This window comes from Nematolebias whitei, chromosome 19 (genome assembly GCF_014905685.2).
Source record: "Nematolebias whitei isolate Nwh7 chromosome 19, NemWhi1, whole genome shotgun sequence".
NCBI classification, from domain to species: domain Eukaryota; kingdom Metazoa; phylum Chordata; class Actinopteri; order Cyprinodontiformes; family Rivulidae; genus Nematolebias; species Nematolebias whitei.
The window spans coordinates 21,078,498-21,088,390 of NC_056516.1; the positions used below are offsets into that span (position 1 = coordinate 21,078,498).

The following is a 9,893-nucleotide window of genomic DNA, read 5'->3' on the forward strand; positions in this document are numbered from 1 at the left end:
ATATATATATATATATATATATATATGGCACATAGGCAACAGCAAAATATTTTGTTTTCACCACACAGTCAATTGAGGAATGCCCTTAAGGACAGTTAAATATAAAAAAAAAGAAGTTACAGTTTACAATAGTTTAACATTTTTATTGATGTGAATGTGAATGTAATCACTGTAAAAGTAAACAATGCTATCTTGTTTTTTTTTCTATTAAGTATTGTTGCTAAAACCACTTTTTTTCTAATTTGTGAAGAAGATTGATAGTGTTCAGGGCAAAACTATTCAAGTGGCCTAACTTGAATGTCTTAGGTTTATCTCTTTCTGTTCTCAGCTGGAAAGTGATTGTGTCAATAAAGTTGCACCACACTAGAGCTGTCATTTCTAACCTGAGCCTGGAATCCGGCCCCGCTCGACCCGTATTCGGACCGGGCCGGTCCATAATAATGTGCTTAATGTGTGGGCTGGGTCAGTGTTGGGCTTTTGATTGCATCAGCGGATGCGTGCAACTGACGATACAATTACAGTATATGGCAACATGACTTGCCAAACTATCACCTGCCACACACAGCCATTTGACTGCACGCTGACCGGCCTTGAAATAGGTCAAAAGTTCAGTTAAGCTTCAGATGGATTACTGCAAGCGATCAATCGCCCAAATGGACGTTCATTCAGCCAATGCACTTAGCGGATGCGCACGGCCGACGACCCAAACAGGTGAGATCACAAAATATCCGACATGTCAGAGCAGGGTCCAATGCAGGGACGAGCAAGGGAAGCATTTAATGCGCTTTGACCACCATGAAATGACAAACACTACCTCAGCTCCAATCTTCTGCTCCCTTTATTCAGCTGCGCGTGTCCACCAACCAGCTGTCAAAGCTTAATTAAAAATCTTAGTGGGGGGTGGGGGTGGGGGGTCGGGTTCAGGCCTGTAATTACTGGTAATTTGTCAGACCGGGTGAGGTTCGGAAATGATGGCTATGGGCTGGGACCGGGTGGGGTTGGAATTTTGGGACCCAAATGCAACTGTTCCAAACACCAGTAATCTGCTTCTGGCAGGAGCCAAACTGATATCTTTCCACCTGTCCTTTCTTGAATCCTTCAGATAGTTGGCTGTTTGTACCATGAACACAGATCTGATATGCTTTTCAAAAAAGGAAACCATGCAAACTGCATTTATTAAGGTCCCGTTCATAAATGAGAGGACACCCACCTGACAGTTTAAGTTCAACTCCACTGTGGTCAATGAGTGTCCCATTAACTCGGTTACTAAATGGTTCAAAGGCAGTGATGCTCAGCATGGCCGGCTGCTTCTTTCCCAGGTACTCATAGGACCCTCTCCAAAGTGAGTTTTTAGCAAACACGCCACCTGGGACTAAAAGACACATGGATGCTAATTAATTGAATTACTGTGATCTTTAAAATGTTATTGTTCTTGGAAAGAACATGTGCATGAGCTTAATTCAATATGTACCTTTCTTACCAGGTAACTTGGATGGTGGCTCCTGAACGGTCCCCACCGGGCTTTTTCCACTCGGCCGATTATCAGCTGAAAAACACAATACACACAAAGAACACTTGATAAAAGCAGACTCTCCAAGCACAGTGTGTAATTCAAATGGTGAAAACAGAAGAAAAAAAAAATGTTTTCTTCAAATATAACAGCAGTAAGGACAGTTTCACCACCTGTCTACAACTAATAACCCCTGTGGTGGCTGGAGCGAAGGCTGCCTATGACAGGACTTGACTCGTGTCAAAAAGCGTCCTCAGCTTCCCCTGCAGGGTTTGGTCTAAATCAGGGAGACACTTTCACAGCTTCAGTGGAGACACTTTAATAATGTCTTACAGCTCACATGGGGCTCCATCACAGGAGTAAACATACACCCACACACATAAACTGAAGGAATATATCTTTACACACAACTCCAAACAAAGACAGGTATACTGATGCTGTATAGAAACTAGATCAGATAAGGCTCTATAGATACACAAACAAACCATACACACATTTGTCCACATTATTGTGCTTTATTAGCTGTCAGACCCATGAGCTGCCCTTCCATCACTTCACCCATAGGCACTGTTAATGTCCCTTATGTGCAAAGGCCAATTCTCCACATTGCCTTTACTCCGTATGGCATAGCCTAAGAAATACCCATCACCCTGTATATTTCAGCAACAGCTTAAGAATCCATCACATGGCCATCCACCTCTTTACATTGCTCTTTAGCCATTAGTATTCTGCTAACCAGATAAATGTGTGTTGCTTTTTTTCCCCTGTATGTATTTATGTCTATGCTTTTGGGAGTCTTAATAGCTGTGTCTGCAACTACTCAACAGTGGCTAGACATTTGTAAGAAATGCATCTGTTTAATGGATCAGTGGGAGGTAATGGTCTAATCAGGTTGAAGTTTAATTCTTTAAGGTCGTAAATTTGTGTGTTTGTATGAGTATGTCAGGTTTAAAGTGGACTTACTGATGTATGGAACATAAAACTTTGATAGCGACTGAGAATAACCATTTGTTAATCATCAACAGCAGTTGACTTGGCAGTTACAAAGATGAGTTCAAAGGCTGTACGGACCCCACTGAGTAAAAAAAATACAGTAAAAAAAAAACCTTCCCATTGAAAAACAGGATGTGCACAAGTTTGAGCACATGTTGTAGCATTGTTGTTTATACAAATGCATTTACATATTTTACAAAGTTGTCAAACTTGTACATTTTATTAAACGCTCTGAAAATAGTACAAGTTTTACACATTTTCAACAAAGCAACACCAGTTTGCTCACTGTGTAATACTATGTGATGTATTTCTACTTGTTGGTGGTGATCATAACTTGTTTTGCAGACATATATTTCAGTTCTTTATTTAGGACAGTCACCAAACTCCTTCCTTTTGGATTTGTACCTGGATTATTGAGCATGAACTTTGGTGTTTTGAACCAGTTTGGCATGGCTGCCTCAGAGGAGTTGACAGCGGAGAGGGCGGGCCCCTGAGGCCATCTTAGCACCAGCAAACAATTTTTTTGTGTTGTTTTTTTTTTTTCCCCGCTATGGAGCGAGCTGTTTGTGGGAATCAGTTTTGTTTGGTGGCTCAGACTGAAGAAGTCCCTTTGAATGAAGCACGAAACGTCTCAGCAAAAAAAATAAATCGTCCAGATGACCTGACTGAACATTATTGGATTTTTATTTGGATTATTGAGCATGAGGTTTGGTGTTTCCTTCCTCTCTTTTCAGTAAAACTCTTGTGGTTTGGAAAAATTATCAAGATGCTTTGTATGCTTTTTTTGAGACCCCTCTACATAGTTTAGTTTAATCCATAGATCTGTGAGAGTTTGACAAACATTTTATATTGTGGCTTTTGAGGTATTTTAATATTCTTATGTTTGAGCAGCATTACTCCCATTTCCACCTTTTTTTTTTTTTTTTTTTTGCATATTATTTGCCTCTTGGTTGAAAGCAACTGAATCCACTGTTTTGCCTCTTGAATGCCCCCCACAAATTCTAAGCTTGATTGATCGAGTGCAGTGAAAAACTGTTTGCACTTTTGTTTTTGTTTAAAAAAAAAAAAAAAAAACATGCCTTTGTTCACTGCTACGAAATTCATGTGTTTCAAATTTGACAGTCAATATGACTGATTATTTTTCCAAGGACAGAACCAAAGGGACAATTGCTGTCTGTTAGCGGTCTCTGTTTTAAACTACATATCATGCAACTAAATGGGAGTTTTGATGGATGGAAAAAAAATGCTATTAAATCTTGGCTTACTATAGTTAAGATTTTTATAGTTTGGTTTCAATGTGAGAATGTATGGAAAGTGTAGATGAAGCTCATATTCATAGCATTTTTTTTTGTAATTGATTTGGAAAACTTGATTTTACATTTTTAACACAGCATACTTAAATGGCCAAAAGGTGAATTGTAATGTTGTTCATACCTGCACACAGTGGTGGTTTCCCTGACCAGCTCCCATCAGACCTGCAGGTTCTGTGTTCTGATCCTCCAGCCAAGTAGAAGCTAGGCTGACATGTATAGATCAGTGTGTAGCCAAGAGACGGCAGTTCAATGGCTCTCACGTCAGACTGGGCTGGCAGCTCTGGCTGGCTGCAGTGGTGGGCTGGAGAGTGAAGGATAAGGATTCATATGACCCCCAAACATTTTTTTTTAAATAGAAATAACAAAAAAAAAGGAAAAATGATTAAATGAGAAGGAAGAAAAACAGGTGCAGAAATACACAAAGATGGAGTGTATATAAATGTATAGGTCAAGTTGTGAGTACTGCAAACTTTAATGCATGTACACATTTTCAACCCAGCTTCATGCATTTTCACCAGTTTTAATTTTAGTAAAAGTACATGTTCTTACCAATGCACTCAGGTTGAAATCCACTCCAGGTGAGGTTTGGCAAACATGTGCGAGAAATCGAGCCCTGCAGTAGGTAACCTTTTCTGCAACTGAAGAACACGGTGCTGCCGATCTGTAAGAGAACACAAACAGGATGAGGGCAGAACATTAAACATAAAATGGTGTGAGTTTTCCACAGGATAGTGGCAGTGTAATTTAAAGTTGTGTATTTACCATAATACGAGGAAGTAATTAAATCACTGAATCAGGTGTGTTGGTGCAGGGAAATAACTAAAACATGCAGGATGGTGTTCCTCAAGGAACAGGGTTGGGAACCACTAGTTAACAGACTAAATGAATAAATAAAAAATAATAATATATATTTTTTTAAATTATGATGTTTGTCCATCTAAAATAAAACGTTGATATTCTATTATATGTGTAAAAATGTTAATATGGTACTTTTAATAGCTCTTTTTACACAATTTATCCAGATTTTAACAAATGGCATATGTACATTGTGAGTGTAGTATAATATCTGAAGGAAAATAAAAACAATGTATGATGTGGATTTTTTTATATATATCGTAAATTTTGTGGGGAGGAAAACAAAAAAAAAAAGATTCAGTCCTGTTGTCCACAATGGCAAAATACTAATAAAATACTAAAAATGTCAGAAGTACATGTTGCCTTATAAAGGTAAAAGAAAAATGCCCTTTTGGGATTTAATTGGATTTTTCTCCAATATATGAACACTGTTTCCTGTGTAACAACATTTTCACACCTGGTAGCCTTGGCTGTTGTTCTGATTTCCAAAGAGAGGGGTGCCAGGATCTCCACAGGTAGTGTGTGTGGGATCTGAAACAAACAACAATCCTTTGGTCACTACTCTCAAGTTAAATTATGTCCACTTTAACATAAAACAGGACAAAATGTTTAGGAACTTTTTTTTATTTTATGAGATGCACCGTTTCCATTTTCCTCACATTTGTGTATGAGCTTCTACATGAATATTTTCCTCCCACAGACCAAACACATGCATGCTAGGTTATTTGATGAAAACCCTAAATTTAGAGTGGTTGAGAGTGTGAATGGTTGTTTGTCTTTATAAGTCCCTGTGATGTACCCTGCCTCTCACAAAGTGTCTGCTGGAGATACAACATGTGACCCTGAAATTAGAAGCAGGTAAAGAAAATGGATGGTATCACATCTGAATAAAGTCTTATCAGCTTTGCATGTGCTCTAAAAATAATAGTAATTATAATATATATCCACCAGACACAAACACTACTGAAGTGCTGTCAGTAACCTGCCAGACCTACACATACTGTGACATCAAAACACACAGATGGCAGTGCCCAGATAAACAGTTTGATCACAACATTTTTTTTCCTTTTTGTAGTTCCCATTTTTAGGGGCCAATTAAACAATCCGGAGAGAAACAAATAATACAGAAAAAAGCCACGGCAAATTTTAAAATGCCCATGTTTTGTACAGACCTTAAAACAGCTTTGATACGTGATTTTCAGTTATAAGTACTGTGTTTTAACTTTATGAGTTCATAGCTCAATCACCGCCTTATTGGGCAAAATAAAATGTCAGGACATGTCAAACAACATGAACTACAATCACTATGAAAGGAGAAATAAACTTGCAGCTGACCTATGCAGGAAGGTTGTGTGCCACTCCAAGTGCCATCGTACTGGCAATACCTTCTAGCTGAGCCAACCAAGACAAGCGGAAGGTTGCAGGAGTAGGAGACTGAAGAAAGATAGGTGAAACCACGGTCCTCCCTCCTCCCCTGAGCAGGTATTCCAGGATCTCCACAGAATACAGCTGTAAAGAGGTGTATAAAAGGATGGAGTGGGGGAAAAGACAAATGAGGTGACCCACAACTCATGTCAGGTTCTAATGAGATTCTCAGGAGTGTAGGATACATCATGTATGGGTTAGACAGTTGTAAGGACAAATCATGATGTGTAAGGTATTTCAGAGTGATGATACTTACGGAAACACTGTGGTTTCTCTCCGCTCCAGTTGCCATTGCCCTGACATGTTAACACAGTGGGCAGGGACAGCTGGTAGCCTTGATTACAGGAGTAGCTAATGCTTGAGCCCCATGTGAAGTCTGTACCAACCACCTGGCCATTAGGGACAAGGGGTGGTAGACCACAAACAATGGCTACGAGAGGACAAAAAAAAAAACATTTTGGTCTCATTGAAAATCTGTCCACATTTGCACACAATGTTCCATTACTCATCTAAAGACAAATATACCTCTACAGAGTGGTTTTGTGCCATTCCACGTTCGATCTTTTGTGCATGTGAGGGAAGAGGCCCTATCAGCATCCATTGTGTACCCAGGAGAGCACTGGAAGCTGACTGTGTGGTTGTAAGTGAAATCACTGCCAAACCTGACCCCATTGGCTGGCACTCCAGGGTCTCCACAGTTGATTACTGCAAACATTAATTGGGATAAAAAAAACATGAGTAAACACAACTCTACACTCAAACAACAATAATAAAACAAAAAAAAAATCTCAGATTTGTTTTCCACTAAATTGTCCTTGGTAAAATACACGGATACAAAATGTAATAGGAATGCTTGAACATACTAAACAATGGAGAATATTTGTTGTGATGTTGTAGGGTTTTCCTAATAGCTTGCATTTATTTGAAATGTATATTTCTGTATCCGTTTGAGGTTTAAAACGAACCACATTTCTTCTCAGCTGTATTTTTCCATCCTGCTGAGAAAATGTGTGAAGGGTAACAACAGAAGTTCACTGCAGTGCAGCTCAGCTTTGCAGTAAATGTCTCGGAAAGAAAAGGGCAAAAAACAACCAGCATCTAAGTTGCCAATGTACAATATGGCATTTTTAAATGTGTACACCCTACATATTTGAGAAAAAAAAAAAAAAACTTCTAAGTGGGACAAAGAAAGCAAGCTTCTCTGCAAGATTTAAAATGGCCTTAAAACAAAAATGACCTTCCATGTCTTCTTTTTTTTTTTTTTCCCAAAAAATGATAATATCTAAGTCTGATTTCTGAAAACCATAAAGGCCCTTGTTACAATTATATCCTCTTGATTGAGGGAAGAAAAAAAAAGTCTGACTTTTAAAAAATATATATTTTACTGGGGTTAGTGGCTTTAAACAGAAGCTGTGTGTCTTTTCGAGACATGTTGACACAAGACTGTCAGGCTGTGTTCTTGGAATGGACCAGAAGGTATAGCTAATTTATTTTGCTCAACCAGAGAACATGTGCAGCTCATTGTTCAAACTGTAACTATGCCAAACAATGATGTTCAATCTACCCATACATTTTTTTTTTTTGTAAAATAGCAAAATATATTGCAAACCCTGTAATGACTGAAACTGTAAAGTGTAATTTATTGCTGAATTAAAATAAATGTGAGAAAGTCAATTAATACAAGACAGTAAAAAGCAATGACTAGAGCCCGCCAATCTTTACGGGGGACAATTTATGGAAAAATAAAATCCACACTTTCTATGTGCCTTAGAGGTTTTGTTTCAGAACTGCCTACCATTTGAAAAATACAATGGAAACAACAAAAGTTGACTTTTGGGGTATAGCTGATGTTTGAATTACCTCAATTCTAGACCTGCATGTTAGTCTTGCATTTCCAACTCAATCATCCATTATCTTTACCCGCTTCTTCCTTTTTGGGTCACAGGGGTCACTGGTGCCCATGTCCAGCCATCACTGTGCGAGAAGTGGGGGACACCCTGGACAGGTCGCAAATCCATCACAGGGCAAAACAGAGACAAACAACCATGCACTCTCTCACTCACACCTAATGACAATTTAGAGTTATCAGTCAGCCTAACATGCATGTTTTTGGTCTGTGGGAGGAAATTAGAGTATCCAGAGAAAACCCACGTACGCACAGAGAGAACATGCAAACTCCACCCAGAAAAGTCCCAGGCTGGGATTTGAACTGGCAACCTTCTCGCTGAGAGGCAACAGCTCTACCAACTTAGCAAATGTGCCACCAGTTCTCTCATACCAAAGTCAAATAACATATCTTTAATGTTATTTTATATTTTTTATCCAGTCTGAACTGAAATAAAAACACATTGCTCTTAAGAGATCAATACCAGTTTTCTGTTGCCAAATTGAGCTGAGAAAAATGTGTATGATGTTTTATTTTATTTTATATTTTTCTAACATGCTATCTCTTGTTCAAAGCTGGAGCTTAATTAGAAACAGTCTTTATTTTTATTTTTTTCTGGCTGAAGCACCGGCTCTACAATAGACTTGAGAAACATGGTGCAGCAGAAGCATCAACTTTAGCTGAGTCAAATTAAAGATGTGTTTACAGTGCAAACTGGAGTGGGTTAATGACCAACCACAGCAATTGATATTGGAACCTCCATTATTAAAACTTATGATTACAATAATTGTTTTTCTTTAAGTCAAATCAATAAAAACTGAGGTTCAAAATTAATGTGATGTTAAAGCAATGCAAAGAATATGAGCTCAGAGTTTTATATTTTTGCATTCATTTCCAATCCCCTGACAAACATGTCAATGTGAATGTTATTTACATTTAACATTTACAACTGAATACATGAGCGCAGTATACAACTTTCGTCATGATCATCTGGTCTTCTAACATTGCCAGCCGGTGTTCGTAGCTCCAGTTCAAAACATTGTGTATACTGTAAATCCTGATGGTAGAACCTCGCATGAATACAGCTCAGCTTTGGGATATGCCAGTCAGCAATTGTAAAGTCCATTCACAAGCACTATATGTTGCTTTAAGCAGCTTCTACATACTAAACTGGAGATATTAAAATAATGGTTTACAGGGATAAAGAGACAAACACTTTGATCTCTGTGATTAAGCAGCACTTTAGTCTTCTACATAAATTTACACACCAGGCATTAGATCAAAACTTACTGAAACAGACATAACGTGGAATCTGCAGTGGACTTTTTGGCTTATAGGAGAACAAATCCATTCTGATACTATGCATCATTTCAAACATGACTGTGCTTGAAATCTTATTTTGTGTAATTTGTACCCTAAATACATTTACATACTTGTGTACATACATACTAGATGGAAAGACAGTTGGATTTGAGAAGAGAGGCTCACTTCAGTGATTAAAAGTGTCCACATAAACTAAAGGTTTAAAAGAAATGGTGCCAAGAGTCCAGTGGTACCAAATCTCAGTGGTATATTTACTGACTACTGAATTAATGGCACAACATAATGAAGCAAAAAGATAAAGTCAGGTCATTCCATTGTAAGAGCTCTTTAATTACCTGAGCACTCTGGCATGTTGCCTGTCCAGGTCCCATTTACAGTGCAGTGTCGGGTCAGCAGCCCCGTAGAGTAGTAGCCCTCCCTGCAACTGTAAGTGATGGATCTGGAGAAAGTTAGGCCATCATGGATCAGGATCTGGGCATTTCGTGGCGTTCCGGGATTTCCACAAGAAATCACTGCAATAGAATCGAGAAATAAAAACAAATTAAATATGTATATGTATATATATATATATATATATATATATATATAT

General features: G+C 38.3%; 1 protein-coding gene across 1 annotated transcript in view; it reads right to left on the reverse strand.

Moving 5' to 3' along the window:
- Window positions 1-9,893, reverse strand: part of csmd2 (CUB and Sushi multiple domains 2) — a 302,201-nt gene that overhangs the window by 12,736 nt on the left and 279,572 nt on the right. The window contains exons 56-64 of the mRNA XM_037693663.1: window positions 9,640-9,816; window positions 6,622-6,801; window positions 6,353-6,526; window positions 6,007-6,180; window positions 5,129-5,202; window positions 4,366-4,477; window positions 3,938-4,117; window positions 1,481-1,546; window positions 1,169-1,372 (exon numbers count right to left, since the gene is read on the reverse strand). Coding sequence (XP_037549591.1) covers window positions 1,169-1,372; window positions 1,481-1,546; window positions 3,938-4,117; window positions 4,366-4,477; window positions 5,129-5,202; window positions 6,007-6,180; window positions 6,353-6,526; window positions 6,622-6,801; window positions 9,640-9,816 — 1,341 coding nt within the window. The remainder of the gene's footprint in view (window positions 1-1,168; window positions 1,373-1,480; window positions 1,547-3,937; window positions 4,118-4,365; window positions 4,478-5,128; window positions 5,203-6,006; window positions 6,181-6,352; window positions 6,527-6,621; window positions 6,802-9,639; window positions 9,817-9,893) is intronic.